At 40.4% G+C, this 25,733-nt stretch overlaps 1 protein-coding gene across 4 annotated transcripts in view; it reads right to left on the bottom strand.

Annotated features, from left to right (window-relative positions):
• Positions 1 to 738: 738 nt before the first annotated feature.
• Positions 739 to 25,733, bottom strand: part of LINS1 (lines homolog 1) — a 32,071-nt gene continuing 7,076 nt past the window's right edge. For 2 of the 4 annotated variants that reach the window (XM_035303688.3, XM_078329039.1), the window contains exons 2-8: positions 13,294 to 13,401; positions 7,978 to 8,476; positions 7,797 to 7,886; positions 6,631 to 6,772; positions 5,412 to 6,002; positions 3,399 to 3,570; positions 739 to 1,619 (exon numbers count right to left, since the gene is read on the bottom strand). In XM_035303688.3, coding sequence (XP_035159579.3) covers positions 740 to 1,619; positions 3,399 to 3,570; positions 5,412 to 6,002; positions 6,631 to 6,772; positions 7,797 to 7,886; positions 7,978 to 8,373 — 2,271 coding nt within the window. In that variant the 5' untranslated portion in view covers positions 8,374 to 8,476; positions 13,294 to 13,401 and the 3' untranslated portion in view covers position 739. The remainder of the gene's footprint in view (positions 1,620 to 3,398; positions 3,571 to 5,411; positions 6,003 to 6,630; positions 6,773 to 7,796; positions 7,887 to 7,977; positions 8,477 to 13,293; positions 13,402 to 25,733) is intronic. The other 2 variants (XM_002749070.6, XM_008998291.5) reach the window with 1 other exon arrangement.

Below are 25,733 nucleotides of genomic sequence, written 5' to 3'. Positions count from 1 at the left end.
TGGCTGCTGCCAGAAGCTAGAAAGCGGCAGGAAGGAATTCTTCTCCAGACCCTGAGAGCATGGCCCTGCTGCACCTTGAGTTTGCATTCTGGCTTCCAGAACCATGAGAGTAATTTCAGGTGTCTCTGAAGCCGTGGCACATGTGGCAGGTTGTTACAGAAGCCCTAGTTAACAAATATAATAACCACCCCTGATTTTCTGTCAGTTTAAACTGGCATAAATCTCCAACAGTATACAGCTATATTGGGGGACTTGTCATTTGATGTCTCTTTTTCATACACTAGGTTGCTTACAATAAGGCAAAAAGTAGGAACTTGTTTAGAAAATCCAGCCAGGCACAGTGGCTCATGCCTGTAATCCCAGCACTTTGGGAGGCTGAGGCAAATGAATCACTTGAGGTCAGGTGTTCGAGATCAGCCCGGAACATGGTGAAACCCCATCTCTACTAAAATGCAAAAACTAGCTGGGTGTGGTGGCAGACACCTGTAATCCCAGCTACTCAGGAGGCTGAGGCAGGAGAATTGCTTGAACCTAGGAGGCAGAGGTTGCAGTGAGCCAAGATCAAGCCACTGCATTCCAGCCTGGCTGACAGAGGGAGACTCCATCTCAAAAAAAAAAAAAAAAAAAAAAGAAAGAAAGAAAAGAAAACCCTTTTGTGGTGATTGTTTCATACTATTAGCTCATTGAGACAAAATTTATATTAAGGAAAAACAATTCCTGAAAATAAAATGCCAATGCTTTACAAAGTGTTCATAGTTTTATTACTTATCACCTCTATGTATTTTAACAACTTCAAAAGCGCAGTTGGATTATATGGGAAAAGATTTTTCTTTTGCAAACGGCAGATGGCACCTTGTAGTTCTTTGAAGCATTTAACTGTTCTGTAAAATATTCCCACTGCTGAGATGACATCATTTGGGGCTACTTCACAATCAAAGGAGAAGGTAGTATTAAATTCTTTCACAACCAGAGGCCTTGATGGAGGCTCAAGACTAAATTCTTGTTCATCCCTGCTTGTCACAGCTGCATCCTGAATCCCCTTAGTTCCTTGTTGGGGTAAAGACATCTGTTTACTGTTAGCCAGACACTGGTCCGTGGACTCCACTTCAGAATCATCAGAGCTGTCATAATCTACCAGACTTTGAGAAGCCCCGGGGGAAGACAGACTAGGAGCGTACATGGGGTGATTCCCTTGGGAGGTCACGGCTCTCAGTGGTTCAGAGGGAGCATCGGAAGCCTGAGAGTGGCAAGCACACACCTCTATGTGACTATGAGGAGCAGGCAAACGATGGGGTACTGTTTGGTTGGTGCTTTGGTCTTGGACAAGTGAGGGGACACAACCACAGGTACTCGTGTCATATTTAGATTCAGCTGCATCAAAGTTATTGCAAATGGTGAAAAAATTATCCCAGTCCTTTTGTAGTAATTTTAAATACCTAACGAAATACTCAAGAAAACAGGTTTCTGATGAAATCAAAAAGTCAAGAAGAACTGTAGAATCAAATCCTATATTTCCTAAGAAGAACAGGAAAATACAGTGAGGATTATAGCCGTTTTCATGTGTGTGATGGGCCCACATTTCCTTTCCTCGGGTCAAGCTTTCAGCGGCTTCACATCCTCTGAAAATGAAGATAATGGAGCATCCAGAGTAACAACTTCACAAAAATAAACCGTTTTAACAGATATCATTCGTATACCACAAATTAACCTATTCGATTACTTTTAAATCTATGCATTAAAAGAAAAAATTTCAAAACCCACTCCTTTCTCCATAAGTTCTAAATAAATCTGACTCAGTAAAGCAAAATCCACTGGCTTTGGCAGTTCTAGCTTTTGTCTGCCGGATAAAAGTTCTCTGTCATCCTTTTTCTTGACATCAGAATTCCTCATTCTTACAGGTAACCAATTTCATGTGGTAAGATAATTCCTAACCTCCTTCCTTACCCACCTCAGCAAGGGTGGGCATGTGACCCAGACTGACCAATCAGAGCACTCCATGCTCCTGGCCACAGTGACTGGTTCTGACAAGGCTCTGTGACCCAAGTGGGCTAATCAGATTGCCCCCTGGGACTTCTGCTGGAGCTGTGGAAGATTATAACTGCAAGGCTGAGGTAAGCCTTAAACTGCTGGTTGCCATGCCTGAGAATGAATTCAAAGCTGTCAGACAGAGAAAAAGAGAAGTAATTGATGACACGGTTAGAGTCCCTGTACATATAGTTAATACCTGACTCCAACTTGACCCTTTAGAATTCCTAGTTATGAGCCAATAAATTCTGGGTTTTGCTTAAATTAGTTTGAGTTGCTTTCTATAATTTACAACCAAAAGAAGAATCTTAACAAATACAGCTACATGTGAAAAAAGTATCTATGTTGTAAGCACATGCCTCTCTGGACACACTAAACTGGAGTTAAGAAAGTGGGAAATTCACATACAAAGTAAGTTTAATTCAGGGGTTTCCACTTCCTGAGGAGTAAGAAGCTAACTTTGAGTACAATTTAGATAAGCTCTTACAGGCATGTGCATTTTCAGACTGAATTTGTATTTGACTGTTTTGAACCTAATTCAAATCACATGCAGGAATTTTGTGTTCCTGATTAGAACCTTTTGAAAATTGGCCCCAACGCTTACAGTCTAAAAGCAGCCATTGCCAGCAGTGTCATAATACAAGTAAGTACTGGCAGCACAACGCTGCACCACAGATCATTAGCAAGAAATCCCTTTCTCCCAGGCCAAGAAAGAAATGGAAATAAAGCAAATATTTTAGGGTTTTAATAAAGCAGAAGCTGAAACACTGGGAAAGGTCATCAGTTATTAGCTTCATAACCAGTTATAGCTATTTGCCACAAGAAGATATTATCCCAAGTACAGCTATTTTAATAAAGCAGAAACGTTCAGTATAAATCATCAGTACATGAACTTAACCAATTTCAGACATTTGCCTCAAGAAGATACCAGCCCAAATTTGACTGAATATTAAAATGAAAAATCAGAACAGCTCCTTTGACTATTTCTAAGTTTGTATTCACCTTTACAAAGGCTACTGAAGCTTAATACAGAAAAGTAAGTCGTGGGGGTGAAATGAGGTCTTCTATTAACAACAATCAAGATTCAGAGAAGTGTACTGACTTACCGGAGACTAAATCAGAAGCCGTGTTTTCAGGTCCCACTCTAGTTATACTACCTGAGATCTGCCCAGTCAGCCAAGTCTTCGTAGTGATGCAAATGCAATCTCCTTTTCATGTAAGTCAGGGTTTAAGGAACCAGAACTTATGAGGAAACCACAGGATGTTTTCCCCCAAATGATGCAAAGTAGATAACATGCCCGACACATTCTCAGAAATGTCTTCTGCTTTCCTGACTTGCAGGCAGTTCGATAATTATTCTAAAACACACTCACCTGGTCAGTGTTAAGTAGATGCCCAGTGATGCCTTGGCAGCCTCCAGCATGTCATCGTCTTGTTCTATGAAAACCCTAGACAGCCATTTGCACGGATTGTGTAATTGTAGAGAGGGCTGAAGGTGAGGCTTTAAGAAGGTCAGTAACTCAGACATGAACCTCTGCAAGTCAACTTTAAAAAACGCAAATTTCAAAGTGCAGGCAATAGTTTATCAACACATTAATAATACCTTGCCTGTATATAAACTCACAGCATCTAAAGTACCTTAAGATGCAATTATCCTAATTCACTTTCAAAAAGTCATCAGGAGTCAGGAATCATCTCTCTTTGGCAAATGAGGACACTGAGGCTCAGGGAAAGAAAATCACTCATTCCAGAGTGCATACGTGCAAAATGTACAGACAGAACAACTATTTGCAACAACTGCCAAATAACTGTCTCTTAGAAATAAAAGTTATGTGGTTTCTTGCTAAAAACAAATAAATGAACAGACAACAGAGATCACTTCATAGATGCCAGAGTCATCTGATACTAGAGGCAAGAATGCAACCAAGCAAAAATAGTTTTGTCTTCAAAATAACCGAAAAATATATTGTTTGTTTGTTTAGAGCATAGAAGTACTACTATTTTTTTTGAGACGGAGTTTCGCTCTTGTTACCCAGGCTGGAGTGCAATGGCATGATCTCGGCTCACTGCAACCTCCGCCTCCTGGGTTCAGGCAATTCTCCTGCCTCAGCCTCCTGAGTAGCTGGGATTACAGGCACGCACCACCATGTCCAGCTAATTTTTTGTATTTTTAGTAGATGGGGTTTCACCATGTTGATCAGGATGGTCTCGATCTCTTGACCTTGTGATCCACCCGCCTCGGCCTCCCAAAGTGCTGGGATTACAGGCTTGAGCCACCGCGCCCGGCCAGAAGTACTACTATTAAGCACAAAAATAAACAACATTTTAGGGAGTTGTAACTATAATTTAAAACTGAATTATATAACAGGTGCCATCTAGTGTTACAAACTATAACTACACAGAATTATAAGTAATGTGTAGTTATTAAAAGCTAAATTATATCAAAAGCAATTCAGTGATGACACTGCTCAGAACTGAAACTTTTCACTGAATCTGTATGCTGCTTGTTTAGAGACATTTACCATTCATTTCCCTCAAGTCAAATGGAAGACTTTGAACTCCTGAGTTACTATCGTGGAAATTATATATGTAACAATTTGTCAATGGAATTTCTCATATATTACCTTCAGTTCAGTATCCAGTTTTCAAAAATCTATGTCAGTAGAAATACTAATTGTATGAAGGATTAATACAAATGGGGTGGGGAAACAGGCAGGAGGATCGCTTGAGCTCAAAATATTGAGGCTGCAGTGAGCCTGGGTGACAGAGCAAGGCCCTGTCTCAAAATAAATACAGTAAACATAATAATAACCAAGAAATGACAAACAATAATAACAATAAACGTGTGGGAGTGAACACATTTTTCTTTAACCTCTCTGACAGGACCTCCATATGTTGCACCAGAGCTGGAGTGCAGGTGTGCTATGGATCGTGGCTCACTTTAGCCTTGACCTCCCAGGCTGGAGCCTCCCAGGCTATGACGGAAGGAATAGCCTGGGCCCAGGGGGGTCAGGGCTGCAGTGGCCCATGGTCACGCACCTGCACTTTAGATTAAAAAAAAGAATATAAACAAAATACTATAAATATTTGAATATGAATTGATTTCCATTACTTACTTTGAGAAGACTCATCAGCAACTATTTTTTAGACCTAAACCATTCCTTATGCTCTACACATTCCCTTGTGGCCACAAAAAGCTGACATGTTTCTTAAAGGTAATCCAGTTCTCTTTTTTTTTTTTGGAAAATGTAATAAGTTATAAATAGGATAACATACAGCTTAAATTAGTTGAATTTATACTAGCCCTGAGATTTGATAATTATGAATTACTGCACTTATACAGTAAATAATTACACATTGCATACAGAAGGAGTTAGGAGAATCACCTTTCATTTCACTTGCTGAAGAACAATTTTGAAACTTGATTTCTAAGGATTTCAGTATAACTAAGCTTGCTGCTCTAAGGATCACATGATCTGGACCAAAGATATGTTCACATCCAGGTTGAACTTCATCACCTCCAAAAAAGGAACGTTCTCCATGAACAGGCAGTGTCTCCAACAACCCTGAATTCACAGCTTGTAAAACAGCATTAGCTAATGCCAGCATGTCCACCGCTACCTGATGGTCTGGTGGCATTAAAGCAGGCACAGATCCACTACAGAGGTCTTCACCCACTTTACAGAGAAGGCACTTTTTGAGGAATATAATGAACTTTCTTTTGGCAAAAGCCTGAATAGGCCAGGTAATAACTTCTAGCACGCAAGCTGGCTTCCAAAATAAAATCCTCTGGGAAGTGAAATGCAACTTCTGGTAGATTCTGGAGGCTATGAGGAGCTCAAGCAACTCCAGGAAACACATCAGGATGTTTATTATTTTAGACGTATCTTGGCAGTTTTCAAAATGCTGAGAGAATAAGGAATTGTAAAACGCTTCAAAAATCGTGTTGAAATGAGTCAGGAACTGCTTTAGAATTTCTGCAATTATAAAAATAGGAATTATAAATAGGGAAAACAGTCTCCTTCAAACAGTTTTACAATTTAATTTTTATAAATCTCACTTTATAAGAAGGAAAAATAGATTTGGAATGTTTACCTCTAACATTAACACATGAGGTGACACAAATTAATGGCTAATAACCACGGTTAAAATTCATTTTATGGCTAGGCGTGGTGGCTCATGCCTGTAATCCCAGCACTTTGGGAGAGCGATGTGGGTGGATGACTTGAGGTCAGGAGTTTGAGAGCAGCCTGGCCAACATGGCAAAACGTGTCTCTATTAAAAATGCAGAAATTAGCTGGGTTTGGCGACGGGCATCTGTAATCCCAGCTACTCGGGAGGCTGAGGCAGAAGAATCACTTGAACCCGAGAGGCGGAGGTTACAGCGAGCTGAGATTGTGCCATTGGACTCTAGCCTGAGCAACAAAGCAAGACTTTTCTCAAAAAAAAAAAAAAGTTATCCTCAATCAAAATATATGAGAAGAGATTGAGTTTTTCATACTTTAAAACAGATCAGATATTCTAAAGTAAGTTTCATTCCTCATTATAAACACAGTGCTCCCAGGACAAAGATGACGGTTGTTTACAGGGCCACGTAAACCATACCTGTTTTTTGTGAACATGAATCTTTAAAGATTTCTTTTATTACTGCTGTAAGAGTCCAGAGGCAGTATATTGCTTTATTACTCTCAGAGTATTCAGAAAGATTTTTCTGGCAAAAAGCAATCCATGAATTACTTAAGGTTATCTACAAGTGAGAAAATAAAGAAGGTAGTTAACATACGGTATTTTCTTTACATAACATAACTGTATACCACATTGTTTACTCATTTGCCCAAAAGAAGTAAGATATGTGGAAAACAGAGAAGAAACAGAAATCTTATTTAAGTAAAAAAATTGAATATGCCATAGAAATAAAATAGAAATGAAATAAGAAAACGTTAGCAGTGTTATCTCTAAGCGGTGAATATTTTTTGTTCTTTATACTTTATATTCCAAATTTTTTACTGTAATGTCACTTTTTCTATTCAGAAAAAAAGTTATTGAAAAAAGCAAGAGATTTTAGTTGAAAAGTCAGTAGATGCTTCATTTGTTTATTAACTAATTCAGTGATAAGAAAACTTGACTCTGAATTTGTTTATATTGTTTTTCATTATGCTGAGGTGTTATGGTTTTACCTATGTTATTATGTGAGCAAATGTCTTATTAATACAAATATTTGAAGAATAAAATCAAATGTCAAAAAGAATTTTAAAGAAACTATAAGAGAGGCCAGGTGCGGTGGCTCATGCCTGCAATTCCAGCACTTTGGGAAGCCAAGGTGGGCGGATCATGAGGTCAGGAGTTTGAGATCAGCCTGGCCAACACAGTGAAACCTCGTCTCTACTAAAAATACAAAAACTAACTGGACATGGTAGAGCACACCTGTAGTCCCAGCTACTCGGGAGGCTGAGGCAGGAGAATTGCTTGAACCCAGGAGGCGGAGGCTGTGGTGAGCCAAGATCATCCATTGCTCTCCAGTCTGGGCAACAGAGGAAGACTTCATCTCAAAAAAAAAAAAAGAAACTATAAGAGAAGTAGGTTGGCGGCCATGGCTCTTGCCTGTAATCTCAGCACGTTGGGATGCTGAGGCAGGAGGACTGCTTGAGCCCAGGAGTCTGAGACCAAATACCAGATTGGGCAACACAGTGAAACCTAGTGGCCACAAAAAATTTAAATTAAAAAAATATTAGGAAAGAGAAACAAAAACATACTTTGATGACTTATCTTACCTTTTCTCTCAACTGGAAATATAGAAGCAATGCAAGGCACTGTGCAGCCATGTGAGATAACAATTTATCTGAATTTTGGAACATACAGATCTACAGGAAAACAAATACAATTAACCATTACTGCTGAACGTTAGCATTTTTATCTTAATTATCTAGATCTTTAAAAAAATAAATGGCTTACTAATTTAGAATCAACTTGGGCTGATTCTAAGAGAATTTTAATGATATCTCTGTATTTCTCCCTTGCATGGAAATCGGTTTTGACAGACAGTATTCGAGTCGTCATCACTTTGATCACCGTCAACTGAAGGAGCATGACTTCTCTGGAACTGCTCATCTCAGAGCTGCTCTTCAAACACGCGGGTGCTACAGCAATGGGAGCCAAACCGACAGAGATGGGCTGATGCCGGCCCTGGATACTGGTGTTTGCCTGTTCTAAGGAGGTGGCTGTAGAACAATCTTGATCTGAAACTTCTGGGCTGAGATAAAAGATGTAATCGCGGCTGTCATTTTCAGGTGTGGCTCCAAGAAGTACCTTCTTGTATAACTGTTCTAAAACTTCACAGAAAACTTTCATTTTGACTTCCAAAATAGATCTTACAAGAAGGTTGACAATTCCAAGTTGTAAATATTAAATCTCAGATGTGCGATAAATCTCTAAGATGTTTCTTCAGTGAAACCTAAAATAGGAAAAGTAATTTAAAAATTCTAAGTGTTATATGTTTATCACAAGAGAAAGCCACTGTTTCCACTTAATCACTAAGTCTCTTAAGTTAAAGGGAATGCTGACTGCTTAATTTCTAGAATGGAAAATTGTAACAGGAACATTATTTCAAGACCGTAACAACGAAAGGTATGTTTTCCATACAGATTCAAGAGCATAAAATTATGTTTAATTTTAACGCAGCACAAACTTGAACTTTCCTCTAACAGTTTTCAATGGCTATCAGGGTTTCTTAACCTTGGCATTATTAATATCTGGAGACAGATAACTTTGTCGTGGGGAGCTGCTTTGCACATTCTAAGACGTCTGGCAGCGTTCCTGACCTCTACCTTCTAGATGCCCAAAGCACGTCCCATCTGACCTGAGAGATTTTGACAATCAAAAAAATGTCTGCAGACATTGTCAAATGTCCCCTAGGGGACAAAAATCACTCCAGTTGAGAACCACTGAGCTAATTCAAATCCATTAACCTTCACCTCCAATTTATAGATACAATTTTAAAGTTAGACTGCCACACAGTCAAACTAGATTATGGCTATTGCTGATGCTGATGAAATTCCAATTTAAAATGAATCAATGTCAGGAGCAGCAAGTACCTACTATAGAGGGAGAAAAGAAAGAAAAAACTTAGGACTTTGGCATAAGCAAAAGAGATTGCTGAATATCATGACAATGGAATGCTGGAGCCTCTGGGAATGATCTGGCCTTGGGGAGGAGGGGGCTTTGCTCCTTTCATTGCCTTTGGGCTATTTCACACCTCTAAACTGTAGATAACAGACCGGAAGGCAAATAATGCTTGTCCACAGATATGTGAAAAACTGTCTGGTAAAGAGGCAACCCTCTCCCCAGTGGAAAAAAATCAGTTTTGCTGTACTTGAGCTCAGTCCTGTGCTCTCGGAAGGCCAGGAGGGATAAACTCATTTTAACATTCCTTCACCCCATGTAGATTCGTGGTTTTCTTACTGCTCCTTTCAACAGGTTGTGCCTGGTTCCCTGACATTTACCTGATTAAGGTAAATAAAATCTTTGCTCTGTGGTCATTTTATATGGGTTGTGATTTTGCACTCTTGAAATCTACCCTTTAATAAAATTAGACTTCTCTGCCCTGACCCATTTATAGACACCCTTCCCATCTTTAACTTCCAAAAAACTTCAGAAGGCTCCCACTTACACTTGCGTCTTCTGTCTACAATATGGCCCACTATCCTGGTATTAGTCTTTAATGGCTGGCGTCCTCCCCTGATTTCGTCTCTAAGGATTTCAGTTGTTGATCACGCCACAACACAAAGCTGCCCTGTTTTAGTCCTTTCATGAAGAAATAAACGTTAAGAAACCTATAGATTTCAAAGTTATGAATGAAACTTTTGATGCATTTTCTCTGAATCCCACTTTCAAACTGTGGTATGCATCCCACGATTGATGAACATAAATGTTGGTAACGTTGTCCCAGCTCAAGTGCTGTACTTGAGCTCAGTCCTGTGCTCTCGGAAGGCCAGGAGGGATCCGCACCATACCTTTTTATTCCACGAAAAGGTTAACCAGAACGGGCCAACCCACTGTCTACAATTCCCATACAGGACCTACTTCCACCGTCCTCACTCACTCCCTTGTTTTCTTATTTCCTACCTTTTCTCCTTCCTCTCTGAGAGGTTTCCCATTAGTAAATATTCTCCCTATCGCAACTGCTTGAATAAAATAATCTCAATTGCCTGATACATCTAGTCTGTTGCACATCAGAAACTAGTCTTTATGTTCTGCCTCAAAGTCTAATTCCATTGCGCTTACTTTGTATTTTAGTTATAACATTTCTTCTCAATGAAACCAATGACACTTTACAACAGAATATTTTGTTTTAATTACTATCACACGCTCAACTCTTCTAGTAAAAATTTCAGCAACAAATGGAATTATTTTTATTTAAGTGCTATACCAATAAAAATACTTCTAATAATATTCCTGTGGGTCACTAAGCCCTTACACTTTACCAAAATGAGACTGAATTGCTATTTGACCCAGTTTCAACCCACAGAAAGGACAATTGCATATGGCTCAATCATTTTAGCACAGCAGCCAAAGTGAATGCCAGTAAATAAATATTTCAGGGTGAAGATAGGCTGTTTTCTCTCATGGTGGGACCTAGGTCCTTTGATAAGGGTTACTGTAAGAAATTAGATTGAAAGGTTGTAAACTTTAAGAACTACAGATTCAAAATGAGGCTTTAGAGACAGAGGGGAAAAAAAAGCTATGGGGTTATGAGAGGAAGAATTAAACTCAGTTTCTTCCACTATCCTCTTATGGTGCGCTTCTGACATCAGATGTGTGAGGATTTCTCCCCACCAGCCAGCCAGCAAGCAAAGCAACCCTGCATAGAGCATTACCTGGGCGTCCTCCAGTTCAATTCTATGTTGTCTACCCGGGGATAGCATCAGATCACACAGATTGAAGAGTGAGCCACAATTCTAAAGCCAACTGCAACCTCCAGGGTGCTTCACCTGTGCTTCTGATCAACTGGTTCTAAACTGGAGTTTCCCCAACTTCCCCTTTGCATTTGATTAATTAATATGTTACAGCAGCTCACAGAAATCAGGGAATCACATATGCTTACCAGTCTGTCATAAAGGATACTGCAAAGGATACCGGTAAATAGATAGATGGGGTGAGGTATTGGGAAAGGAGCACAGAGCTTCCATGCTTTCTCTGGGCAGGCTACTCTCTAGGAAGCTCCGTATGATCAGCTTTCCAGAAGCTCTCTGAACCTGACCTGCCCTTCTCAGGCAGGAGAATGGGATCTGGAGACAAGGAACGTAAGACCGATTGACAGCAACTTCCTAGAACTAACTCAAATGTTAACACTTCAGCTATGACAGGAAATAGCCTCTCCATTTACATAGGGCGTACACCGAGTTATGTGTACTCGATAAGTCTAAGCAATTTTTAAGTAAATGACTTTGTAACATCACTTCATCTGCTTTATTTACACAGGGCAGACACCAAGTAACCAATGGAAACCTCTAGAGGATATTTAGACCCCAGAACATTCCGTAATAGGGGTCTTGAGCCCCTATGCTCAGGCCCGCTCCTACCCTGCGGAGGGTACTTTGGTTTTCAATAAATCTCTGCTTTTGTTGCTTTATTCTTTACTTGTTTTGTTTGCGCATTTTATCCAATTCTTTGTTGAAGACGCCAAGAACCTGGATACCCTTTTACCAGTCACATTTTGGTGAGCTGGCCAGGAGGTAAGCTCAAAGTTTGGGATTTATTTTTCACCTTTTCCTTTCTGTTCCATAAAAGGGCATCTCTATCTCTGTCTCTCTTTTCTTTTCCAACTCAGGAGCCTTGGTGGGCAGCAGCTAAACACAGGCAACTGCAGATTTCTGGCCAGGACCACTCTGAAACATTCTTTTCTCTTTCCTGGTTATGGTCCCTGATCCCTACATGTGGTGCACGTTTCAGGTGACTGAAACCTTTCCTTATGCTAAATTCTTTCCTTCCCCTAGGCGACTGGCTAAGGACAAAAGAAGCCCACCCAGCCTCCAATTCCTGTCATTACAGTTCATAGCTGCAACTCTTGCGGAACGAGAGACATGGGTAAGTGGGGCCTTATCAAATTAAACGGATGCTAAAAGTTGGGGATTATACACAGGTAGCAAAGGAAAGCTCATAGTAAGCCATCACCTCTGGAGGGAAAGTATGCAAAGCGGCACCAGTGCCCATCTAAGGTCCGAGATGTCTGACACTCCAAGACTGGACTCCAAAGGGGGACGCCCCAGGGGATCTTCTGGACCTCCACCTCTACAAAAGGGATGCCCTTGGCAGAGGTTCTGAAGTCTAGGACTAAACTCTCTTTAGAACTTTCTCTTGCAGTTGCAATACTGGTTGGCCCCAATATTGTTTGGAATCTGGAGTTCGCTGCTGAATGGAAAAGTGGGACGGCATTGCATGTATCCAGGCTTTTGTGCTGCTGTTCTAAGCAGGGGCCTGGTTAACGTGTGATGCTCTCCTTTGGTGCTGTTTGGCCACAGTGTTCTTTGGAGTCTGGGGAGGTTTGGCCTTTAAAGATCAAACTGCCATGGAAACAGCTTTACCCAAAATTTTCATGCACAGCCATCACTGGATTATCTAGTGCAGCAAGCAAAGTGAAAGCAGTAAGCTTGTATCGCTGTGTCATGGCTAGAGTTCCAAGCTACTGGATCTTCGTCCATGTATGTGTATACAGGTCTAGATGTGTTTATTTGTATTTACGTTTATTGTTATGTGTTGTGTTTACCAAACTGGCTTATAATTAAAGAGTGCTCATAAATTAAATCTAAGCAATCTTCACGCGACTTAAGTATAACTTTACTAAACAAGCTGGCTTTGAAATTATTGGTAAAATAAAAACAGAAATGCCTTCAGAACTGTCAGCATACATTTTTGTTTGGTTTTATGTTTGTCTTTGCTAGATATTTTGAGATGTCAGTGTTTGGCATAGAAGGTTATAAAATTATAAACAAACCCAGCCAAAACAAAATGATCTTGGTTTGCATGCCTTTTTTTTTTTTTTTTTTTGACAAATGAGAGAACTCTGCAAAAGGAAAATATTTTGGGCCCCCAAAATCACTAAGCTAAAGGAAAAATTCAAGTTGGGAACTGCTTAGGGCAAATCTGCATCCCATTTTATTCAAAGTCATCATCCCTCTGCTCACTGAGATAAATGCATATCTGGTTGCCTCCTTTGGAAAGGCTAATCAGAAACTCTGATTAGAGAGAATGCATCTGTTGTCTCTCACCTACCTGTGACCAGGAAGCCTCCTCCCTGCTTAGAGTTGTCCCACCTTTCCAGACTGAACTAATGTTCATTTTACATATGTTGATTGATGTCTCACATCTCTCTTGTTAAAGCTGAAAGAATTGAGCACAGTGAATGGGATGAATTTTTAGGTAAACTTTTTGTGTAAATGAAATGCTTTAAGTTATTTCTGATGCTCATTCAATATCTGGGTCACTTCCAATAAAGAAAGGGTTGTGATATGGGATGCCCACATCTGATGGCACCGGATTTCTTGCTTTTTGGGGTTTTGCTAAAGTTTTAGGTTACTAACAATTCTAGTTAACACATCATTCTGTAAACAAAATGTGCCCAAAAAGTTTATGTTATTAGTGAGAACACGAATAATTTTGTGTAACTCAGAGGTTATCTAAAAGTTAGTTCAGATTACAGATGTGAAAAGGTTATTTATAAAACAACCGAGTAAGGAACCAGTAAAGTAGGGGAGAAAGATGTGGAAAAATTTTAGATGATAAAATATTATTTAAAACCAGATAGAGAATTGGAGACATTTGGCTAATTAATGTTTTCGGTTAAAGCTCTTACTCTTGATTAAAATAAAATATTGTAAAGAAATGTATCAGCCGTTTGGCAATTCTTTCTTTCTTTTTTTTTTTTTTTTTGAGACGGAGTTTCGCTCTTGTTACCCAGGCTGGAGTGCAATGGCGCGATCTCGGCTGACCGCAACCTCCGCCTCCTGGGTTCAGGCAATTCTCCTGCCTCAGCCTCCTGAGTAGCTGGGATTACAGGCACATGCCACCACGCCCAGCTAATTTTTTCGTATGTTTAGTAGAGACGGGGTTTCACCATGTTGACCAGGATGGTCTCTATCTCTTGACCTCGTGATCCACCTGTCTCGGCCTCCCAAAGTGCTGGTATTACAGGCTTGAGCCACCGTGCCCGGCCGGCAATTCTTTCTTTAGATGTAGTTAAGCCGGAAGCCGGATTTAGTGTGGAGCCTAATTTCACATACGTGCTCACATTGCTTCACACTATGGTTACTGTTCTGCATGGATAGTGCTGGCACTGATGTACTTGTTGGTCATGTGCCGAGAGGGAATTTGTTGATTGCACAGGATGTATAATGACATTCGTGAACTTAAAGAAGTTGAATTGTGCATTAGCAATAAAAAATTCATTATGTGGGTTTTTTGGGTAACATTGTAGCCTCCAGGATAGACTGAGTAGGAAAATTTAGGGTTGGTTTCCTGTTTTTTTTTTTGTTTCTAGATTTCATTTGTTTGCTGTTTATTCTCCTCTGGGCTTTGCTTTTGTATGCATATATACAAAACCATGAATTTTTTTTAAGTTCCTAAGTGGAAGGCTTTTATTTGGTTCTGTGGATATTCTGTTTCTTACATGTTTCTAGAAAGCCACCACTTGTCCCACTTATCTGGAATTCCTAGGCTACCTTTGTCGGGCCTGCAGGAATTAATGGAGCACACCAGCTTTTTAATCTTAAACTAACTTTTTTGGAGTTTAGGCTTCCTGATACTTAAGTATCTTGATTATATTTTTGTAAGCAGAATCTGAGTCATTTCTCTCTCTGCCTAATTCCTCCAAAACTTGTAAACTATTTGTGAATATTCTTAATTCATGGGAACGTGTTTGTTTGCATACATCGAGCAGGGTCACTAGGGCTGCTCAGGGAGAAAGAACCCAGAACCTGGCATGCCGGCAAAAGGGCAAGAATTTCTTACTAGTCAGACTCTGGCCTCTCTCTCTTTGTGCAAACTGTTTAAATGAAAGGTAAATGCCACTGTTTATCTCCTCTATAAAGCTTTAATTAATACAACAGGAATTCTGAGACTGGTCTTAAGCTATAGAGAATCTGGTGTGCTTTGTGTTTTTCTGTATTGTTCTCTCATAAAGAGGGGTGCCTTAGGATAAAATGTGTGCCTAGGGCCCCAAAGGCCCACTATTCAAGATGGCCCAGAGAACTGGTCCATCATGTCCTTGGGAGCTTGACCTTATAACCACGTGGCTACACGTTCTCTTTCCACAATGGTGGCTCAGGGAATGAATCTTTTATCTTCTAACTGTATATTTATATGTGTTGTGTATACAATATGAAAGAGCTTTAATGAATTGGTTTAATAATAATAAAAGCTTAAATCAAATATTTTGTCAGAAAAGAAGTGTAATGCCTACCATTTAGTTCCTATGACTTAAGTAATCTCTGGGAAATAAAGACGGTTTTCAAGGTTATTGGTAAAATAAAAATATTGTCATAAATGTAAACATTTGGTCTAAATTATACCAGTCAGATTTTTAAAATTTATTATATTTGCTACGTGCTTTAAGGTCATAAACTGCTTCTTTGACTTTTTTCCTTTTTTTTTAAACAGAGTCTTGCTCTGTTCCCAGGCTGGAGCATGGTGGCTCAGTCTCAGCTTAATGCAACCTCCGCCTCCTGGGTACAAGCGATTCTTCTGCCTCAGCCTCCCAAGAAGCTGGGACTACAGGCGTGTGCCAAACTACCGGCTAATTTTTGTATTTTTAGTAGAGACAGGGTTTCACCACATTGACCAGGATGGTCTCGATCTCTTGACCTTGTGATCCACCCGCCTCGGCCTCCCAAAGTGCTGGGATTACAGGTGTGAGCCGCTGTGCCCAGCGTTGCTTCTTTGACTTTGAAAAATTCTTCATTTTGGAGCATTAGATTCTAGATAAGTTCTGGGGACATGTGAAATTAGCCAAGCCCTTTAGCTATTCCAAGACAGTTATAAGTAAAATAAATTTTATATAAGAAAGGATCTTGTCTGATTAATTCTTGTCCTAAAATAAAGTAACTGGTTGTTTAAAAGAGGAATGTTTAGGACAACTCAGAAAGCCTAAGCATGCCACAGATGGTCTGTGTAAATCATGAAAGAATTTATGACTTTATGTAAGAAATGTGTCATTTAAAGGTGATTAGGCCTCCTAAATGCTTCATAAATGCCACTGTGACTCTTAACTGTACTACTTGCCTGTTTTACAGCTAGGTAAGTCCTGGGGCACATGGAGTTAGACGGCGGAAACAGTCAGAGTTTACCTGCATTTCTGTCTGGGTTCTAGGCTCCTCCACACATAGTACATAGTTAAAAGCCCGAACTTATCAAGGTTTTCACCAAAAGTAAAAGTCGCTAAGAGTTAACATCATAACATGTAATTAAGACTACCGAAGAAACAGTTTTACATGCAAGGTGTGTAAGAAAAGTGGAAGATGTTTTTGGTAAAAGATTATAAGAAAGCATGGGAATGTAAATTTTTGCCGAGTTTAAAGGGTTAAACCACAGAATAACCGAATTTCCTTGTATAAAGCTGCTAACCCAAGTAGAACAAGAATTGAATACCAAGAAAATACTTTCTGTCAGATTCTCATGTTAAACCAGCTGTTAATGAAATTGTTTAGATACGCAATTTGAATGAACTCCACGATCTAAGTCAAATTACCTATGATAACCCATCGGTTACCAGTGGTATGCACCTAATTTGGAGAAACAACTGGCATTCAAGAGGATATAAGTCTAATGTTATTTAAGCATGGACTCATAGAGAACCAGGATGGCCACCTTGTCCTTTCTGAGTCTTTAAAGCTTTTATTATTAAAAGTTCTGCATTGCATAACTCATCATGGAAAAGATAAAATGATCCAAATAAAATATATTGATGTGAAGACTTATAAATTACCGAAATAGTTTATAACCAATGTTTGGTCCCATATTCCTGGGAAAACAATCAAAGCTTCAGATACATTTGGTCACCTGATGGACCACGTAAACAATTTTATAAAGGGATTTCATTCAATTGTTATTTTTAACGCATGTTTTCTGATTGTATAAAAGCTCTCCCATGCAAGAGGACACACCACAGTGTATTTTCACCAGGTAGAGAAAGCTTTTTATGGTTCATGGAGGACAATCAACCCCTTCACAGTCTAGAACCTGAAGATGAACTCTTCTGAGAACATTGGAGAAAGACTGTCCTTGCCATCCACATTGCAGCAAAACTTTGGAACCCTGAACTTTGGGTTTATAATCTCACAACTGAGAAGTGTCCCTCCATACTCTTGGAACTGTACACCCTTGGAACTGTTAAGGTAAAGTTCACCAGGGAAGTCTTTCCCTAAAATAATATGGCATCCTTGATGTGAACAACTTTTCCCAAGATCACAGATCAAGACTTCTACTACTATGAGACTCTTATCTTTGAATACTTTTTGTTTATGCCTCTAGGAACAACAGAAGTGAAAAGGGGGTCTGTTGTGTTCATTGATGGGGTACACTTTTATTTGTGAAGGATTTTGCAGCCAGCCTCAGGTATGCGTAACCTTATACTTTGACAGATGAAAGACAAAGGCCCAATGCGGGTGAGAAACTTTAATGGTACACACATTGCCTCATAATCAGTCAGAAACAGAACATTGGTTCACTCCTCTTAACCCACATCACAAGTTAAAGAGAACATTGCTCGAAGGGCATCTAAGATTTGTTAGGTCCTGTTTCCATGGTCCTTTTCCACTGCAAAAGAAGTAATGATGAGAAATGTATCCCTCACGATAGGCTCTGTAACAAATTCTACTGTAAAGGCTACAGTCACACAACAGACTTTAAATTCTCTTGTGAAAGTTATGATAGAATTGGCTGAACAGAGAAGTATCTGTGCAGCTGCTGGCACTTGTGGCCTATAGAGAAACACATCAAATGAAAAGTATAGAGATTCATTGGTAGCAGATTAACAAAGAGATTACATGGTTAAATGAGTAGTCTCTTTATCTAGCTCATTCTTTGACCTATTTGATTTTAGGTGGTTTGGTTTATGGGAACTCTGGGTAAGGAGCATACTCCAAACTCTTGGTATTATCCTCCTGATACTCGTAACAATAATCTCAGCCGGGCACAGCGGCTCACACCTGTAATCCCAGCACTTTAGGAGGCCAAGGTAAGCAGATCGCCTGAGGTCAGGAGTTTGAGACCAGCCTGGCCAACATGATTAAACCCTCTCTTTACTAAAAATACCAAATTAGCTGGGCACTGTGGCAAGCTTCTGTAATCCCAGCTACTCAGGAGGCTGAGGTGGGAGAATCACTGGAACCCGGGAGGCGGAGGTTGCAGCGAGCCAAGATCATGCTATTGCACTCCAGCCTGGGCAAAAGAGTGAAACTCTGTCTCAAATCAAAATAATAATAATAGTAATATCCCTTGTATACTGTATTCCTTCAAAGGTTTTAAATGCTTACACACAGCGATCAATGTCAAATAGTCTCTCTTCAGTTGGAATGATAAGAGCTGAAAGAAATGTGCAGACATGAGGACACCATAACGTATGAATCACGTGCTGAGACAAGAAACCCAAAATAATGGTAACAGAGAGGCACTAAGGCCCTAAGTTTTGGTCACCCTCTTACTTAAGTGAGAACCTGACCAAAAGGGTGGAATTTTTAAAAATAAAATTATAGGAGGCCATTGTTTTGGACTGAACTCATGTACTAGGCCCCAACAGACCAAACCAAACCAAAATGGAGTCGCTTGCACTAAGACGTTAAGGAAACACATAGATCCTAGAACAGACTAGGTTTTGTTTTTCTCCTGCAAATCTCTATAAAACATTCCTGACAGCATAGGTATCCACTCCCTGAAGTTCCCATTAAATCTTGGAAGCAAATTCATTTCCCCTCGCCTAGAAACCATCAAGCTTCAGAAAATCATGCAACAAAGGTTCCAGCCAGTTCCAGACACGACCTCCTGGCCATCAAGGGCTACTGTGCCTCCTCTAGACATGGGGTGAGCGTTCTGTGATTCCCAGTAGGTAGAGACTACGCCTCAAGCCAGCATGAAGCAGTTACAGAAGAAAGGCCATTGGTCCCCCCTCTGCCTCCATAAAGATTTATGAGGATCATATCTTTCTGGGGGGAAATGAGGCAGAAGAGGATATGGAGGCAGCTCCCTGGAACTAAATGAAATGGAAACACTTCATCCATGAAATATTCTCTCCACTTACATAGGGCATACCCTAAGTAAGCGACTTTGTAACTTTACTTTACCCTCTTCATTTGCATAGGGCATACACCAAGTGATTAATAGAAACCTCTAGAGGGTATGTAAACCCCAGAAAATTCTGTAACAGGGCTCTTGAGCCCCTATGTTTGGCCTGCTCCCACCCTGTGGGGTTTACTTTCATTTTCAACAAATCTCTGCTTTTGTTGCTTCATTTCTCCTTGCTTTGTTTGTGCATTTCTTTAAGATGCCAGAACCTGGACACCCATCAACTGGTAACACTTTCATATTTTTATGGAGGCCTCCTTACTTAGGCATGGTTGATTAAATCACTGGCCCTTGGTGACAAACTCATCCTCGAGTCCCTCTCTCCTTCCTGAGATGGGGTAGGGCTGAAAGTTCCAACTCTGAGCACAGGGCTGGTTACCCCCAGAAGCCAGCACCCCATCCTGTAGCCATCTAGATGGTCCAAAAAAATCACCTCATTAATAGAAGCTGGGGTGTGTGAAAAGTGTTTATTGTAAATAACAAAAGACTGCCTTTTACCTCAGTGCTCTGAAGCTGTTCTTGAGCTGCTTCAGAAACCCAGGACAAAGGGCCATGTTATATTTTAACAAAAGATCAACTTACTGTTCTAGTCCCATGGGAAATAACAGGCTTATAGGAGATGAGCCTGGAATCTTGGACGGAAATCAAAATATATTCATCTTAGTAATACAGGTCACAAATGCCAAGGGGCCAGGAAGGTAATGAATGAATGAAGACAATAGATGCTAAGCTGTTTCTACCGTGATCAAGCATGAACTTCTCTTAAATATGTCTGTGGGTAGCCCACCGGAATTGAAAACCGTAGTTTCTATGTGTGTATGTGTTTTAAAGCAATTGTGGTATTAAAGGAAAGGACATATCCTTAAGAAAACAAACTAGGGGATTTAACCGACCACACTTTTTTTCTGAAGTGGATGCTCCTTGGCTTGCACATCTCACTCTGCGGTATCATGCTGGCCTGGGGCAACCTGTACTCTGCAGACATCAAGCTTTTAAGAGATACCAATAGACCCAAGTGTCTGAGGAAGGGTGCACAGGATGCTGAGAGGCTTTGAGGCCATCTACAGATGATAAAAGACAGAGATCTCTCCAGCCTGGAGAGGAAGCAGTTGGAGCAATCTTACTAGGTGAGTGAAGGAGCAGTGCTTCTCTTAGTGCTTTCTCTTGGCAGAGGAGCTGAAATCCACACCAAGTGGCCTAAGCATTACCCGTATTAAGTATACAATTTGTCTGAAGCCTCTATTTTCCAAGTTCTGTAAATTATTTTAATTTTGCATTTGATGCCTAATCAAACCATGTGTTTATTAATATAAAGTAACATACTTCCCACCCATCTTCACATAAAATTGCAGTGTTAGGAATACTAATTGTTAAACTATATTAAGTACCTCCTGTGTACCAGATACTACTCTAAGTGAGTTTCACGACAACTTTATGAGGGGGGTACTTAATTATCATACCCATTTTACAGATAAGAAAACTAAGGTAGAGGGATATTACGTCACAGAGCTTAAGGGGCAGAGTCAGGATGTGAAGCCAGAAAATCTAATTTCAGAGCCTGTGCCCTTCACCACTCCACCAAGGCACTCCTCAAACTTCCACTGGTGCTTCAAAAGCCAAGGACAAGAGTTCAACACTGGACTGCAAATTAAGTTGTAACTCATACGGCTTAACTGTTCACACTATAAACAGTATGTCAGTGCTCACAATCATTTTCACATGTTACATAAGATCGAAAATAAAGGTCAATTACTATGCAATTTCCCAAGACAAACTAAGATTAATTTATTTCAAAAGAAACTCATCAACCACAGGTTGAAATGTTAATCAAGACAGCCATTTGACTGAACTTTTAAAATTATATAGTCACCCCTAGATATCTGCGGGGGATTGGTTCCAAGACCCACAAGGATACCAAAATCCATGGACATTCAATTTCCTGACAAAATGGCGTAATATTTGCATATAACCTGTGCATATCCTGCCTTATACTTTAAATCATCTCTAGATTACTTAAAATACCTAACACGATGTAAGTGATGTGTAAGTAGTTGTTACACTGCATTGTTTTGGCCTGTATTATTATTATGACGGTAGTGCTTTTTATTATTTCTGAATTTTTTTAGCTGAGGTTGGTTGAATTTGTGGATGTGGAATCCATGGATCCAGAGGGCCAACTACAGTACCATTTAAGTCCCCGAATCAACCGGCCAGCATGGTAATCAGACCTTCAGGGGTCTCTGATTTTGGTTAATGATCAGAAATCTTGCAGGATCAAATGTCGTTGGTAGTGCTGCTGTCAGTGACACAGTCTTCTGGAATTGTGGCTTTCTGAACAAAACAAAGTGCAGTCGTCCCTCAGTATCCGTGGGAGATTTGTTCCAGGACTCTCTACAAACACCAAAATCTACGGATGCTCAAGTCCCATATATAAAATGGTGGACTGTGTGCATATAATCTACACACATACTTGTAGGTACTTTAAATTATCTCAAGATAACTTGAAATATTTGACACTGTACATTGTAAATGCTACCTAAATATGTTACACTGTATGGCTTAGGAAACAATGACAAGAAAAAAATCCATACATGGTTCAGTACCGACTCTGAGCACAGAGTGAGTTCTCCTGGAAGCCAATACCCCACCCTGTAGCCATTTTTCCCCCAATTCCCTAAATATTTTTGATCTGGGGTTGGTGAATCCAGGGGAGCAGAACCCATGGGAATGGAATCCACAGATATGGAGGGCTAACTGTATTTTTAGTGGCTATACCAAACCCAGCCAACTCCCCATGAAAAGCCACCCATCCACTGTTCTTCTCAGGCATCAACAGTTCATCAACACTAAAGGCACTGTGAATCAGGGTGCCTACGGCCTTGATTTTCCTTTCTCTAAAATAATCCAACCTTTCTACAAAACTTAACCTCAAATGGGTCATGGCTGTAAAATTTAAATTAAACTTTTAGACAAAAAAAGTAGGAAGAATCTTAGGGATCTGAGGCTAATCAAAGGGTTCTCAGACTTGACCATAAAAGCATGATCCACAAATGAAAAAACTGATAAACTGGAACTCAGCAAAATTTAAAACTTGCTCTGCAAAAAAACCCTATTAAGAGGATGAGAAGACAAGCTATAGACTTAAAGAAAAACATTTGCAAAGCACATGTCTAGTACCCTAGAATTTATAAAGAACTCCCAAAACGCAACATCAAAAAAATAATTCAATTAGAAAATGGACCAGAGACATGCACAGACATTTCACTGAAGAAGATATAATAAAGATGGCAAACAATCACATAGAAAGATGTTTAACCATGTTAGCCATTACAGAAATATGAATTAAAACTACAGTGAAATGCCACTACTAGAAGGGCTAAAATGACTCCAAATGCTGGGGAGGATGCTGAGAAACTAGATTTCTCTTACACTGCTGGTGAGAATGTAAAATGGCACAGCCTCTCTGGACAACAATTTGTGGTTATCTTTTAAAACTAAATATACAACTGTCATATGACCCAACAACTACACACCTGGGCATTTATTCCAGAAAAACGGAGAATTAGTCACATAAAAACCTGTACAGGCCAGGCGCAGTGGCTCACGCCTGTAATCCCAGCACTTTGGGAGGCCGAGGTGGGTAGATCACGAGGTCAAGAGATCGAGACCATCCAGGTCAACATGGTAAAACTCCGTCTCTACTAAAAGTACAAAAAATTAGCTGGGCATGGTGGCGCGTGCCTGTAATCCCAGCTACTCAGGAGGCTGAGGCAGGAGAATTGCCTGAACCCAGGAGGCGGAGGTTGCGGTGAGCCAAGATCGTGCCATTGCACTCCAGCCTGGGTAACAAGAGCGAAACTCCGTTTCCAAAAAAAAAAAGATAATGTCAGGCCTGGTGCAGTGGTTCATGCTTGTAATCCTAGCACTTTGGGAGGCCAAGGCAAGCAGATCACGAGATCAGGAATTCAAGACCAGCCTGTCCAATATGATGAAACCCCGTTTCTATGAAAAAATACAAAAATCAGCTGGGCATGGTGGCACATGCCTGTAGTCCCAGTTACTCAGGTGGCTGAGGCAGGAGAATCACTTGAACCTGGGAGGCAGAGGATGCAGTGAGCTGAGATCATGCCACTGCACTCCAGCCTGGGCGACACAGTGAGATTCCGTCTCAAAAAAAAAAATTCAGACATCAGTCTTTTGATTCCTAGTATTAATAAGTATAGGATTTTTCATTAGCATCAACGAAAGTGTAAACAAAAATTACTTGAATTTTGATTTTAAAGGTCTCTAGACCTGCAACTGAACAGAATGGTATCTAAAACATGTTAGAGTATTTTCTTACAGAATATTTAGAGACAGGGTCTCACTATGTTGTCCAGGCTGGAAAGCAGTGGCTGTTCTCAAAGGTGCAAGCATAATACACCAGAGCTTCACACTCCGGAGCCAAGTGATCCTCCCGCCTCAGCCTTTCCAGTAGGTGAACCACAGGCGTATGACGCTGCGCTCGGCTGAAATACGTAGAATGTCTAAGTACACTGTCTATTCATTAGAAAACACTCTCCCGTCACCTAATTTTGAAATTATCAAAGAACAAGCTCCTAATAATTTAACCTTTCTTTTTATGTGACAAAAAACGTCACTACTTTTTGGGAGGTTTTCTTTAGATAATGTCTATGTTTAAATTCAGAATAAAACAAATTTTCATGATCAGCATTAAAAGTAAAGAAATTACTAGTTTTCTTTACATGATGTGGCTACCACATAGACTGATAGACTGGAAAAGTCAATAGGGGGCCTTCCCCTAATTCAACAATACGTTCAATCTGATCACAGCCCAGAAGGCTCTATTTTGCTCCATTAATGAAGACGCTGGGACACTTGCAGCAGAAGTCGAGGCACTCCAGAGCAAGGCTGTCTTCCAAGATTCTGGCTGCCTCCACCAAAAACTGCATGAACTTTGACAGAAAAAAGAAAATGGGTCTGGTTAGACAAGAGCACCTCCCTCCCCTATTGAAAGAAGTGGGGCAGATATCTTCCAACAGCATGCCATGTACCAGTATCTTCCCTTTCTTTCCATTCGTCAGGAGGGCCTCAGTTCCCCAAGAGGCTCCAGGAGATTTGGAGTGGGAAGGGTGGAAGGCTGCTGGACTTTCAAGGTCCAGGAACTGTCAGCTCTCCTTAGCTTCAGGGCTAAACGGGGTACTGGCTGTTACTAGCCTCTGAGTGCTACACCATCCTTCCCTTCCCTCAAAACAGTGGTGCTCAAATGGTGGCATGCACCTGACAGGTTTGTGAAAGCAGACTGCAGGGCCCTACCCACCCTAGGAGTTTCCCATAAGATAGTTCTGGGGTGGGGCCCAATAATTTGTATTTCTAGCAAGTCCCCAAGTTACTTCTGAGATAGAATACAAACTCTGTCACATGTTTATAAGTTGTCTTCTTATTAAACTATTGTCTTAAGACTCTGAAACAGGACAGCTTTTTTTTTTCTTTTGGCATGAAGGAAAACTCTGGCAATCAACTTATAGATAAAAGACTTAATACGTAAAAGCATTTTTCTGTCAAAGTAATATATTGGTAACAGCCTGGTGATACAGGAGCTAGAAAGAAATTATTTAGACAGATAGGGTAAGAGAGTCCTTGGCAAGGTTTCCCTTTTAATAAAAAGCAGCCCCCAAATCATTTCTTCTCTAACAAAAAGCAGCCTGAAAAATCAAGCTGCAAGCATGGATACACAAGCTAAAAGCTTGCATAGGTGAATGCCAGCTGCTATGCCAATAGGAAAGGGCTAACTGGGACCAGGCATATTCAACATGGAAGCTCCATCTTCCTTTTTCTTTGTCAAACGTGTATGGCAAAGGAACAGGTAACATGGTGCCAGCCATGATGGGTAGAGAATCTATCTGCATAATAAAAGATTATCTGCATAAAAAAAGATTAGGGTGAGGTGGCCAGCTTCTCACACAATGCAAACAGCATACCTGGTCCAAGCAATCTCTCAGGCCCCATGTAAATCAGACACCACCTCAAGCTGGTCTATAAAACCCCATGTATTTCACCACGAAACTGGAAGACCCATTCAGGTGCCCCTCTCTCTCTACCAGAGAGAGAGAGAGCTATTTTATTTCTTTTGCCTATTAAACATCTGCTCCTAAACTCACTTCTTGTGTGTCTACGTCCTCAATTCTCTTGGGATGAGACGACAAACCTTGGGTATTTACAACGAGGTGGCTTCGGAGTCAAGTGGCTTCACTACATCAGAGTTGCCACAGGGGCAACTTACCTGCCAAACTTCAGTGTCCTTCTAAGTTCAAGGGGCATAATGATGGTACCTAGCTTACCGGATGCTGGGAGGGTTAAATTAAATGCCATTGTCTCTG

Source organism: Callithrix jacchus, chromosome 6 (genome assembly GCF_049354715.1).
Source record: "Callithrix jacchus isolate 240 chromosome 6, calJac240_pri, whole genome shotgun sequence".
Taxonomy (NCBI): Eukaryota; Metazoa; Chordata; class Mammalia; order Primates; family Cebidae; genus Callithrix; species Callithrix jacchus.
This window is presented reverse-complemented; position numbering and strand designations above follow the sequence as displayed.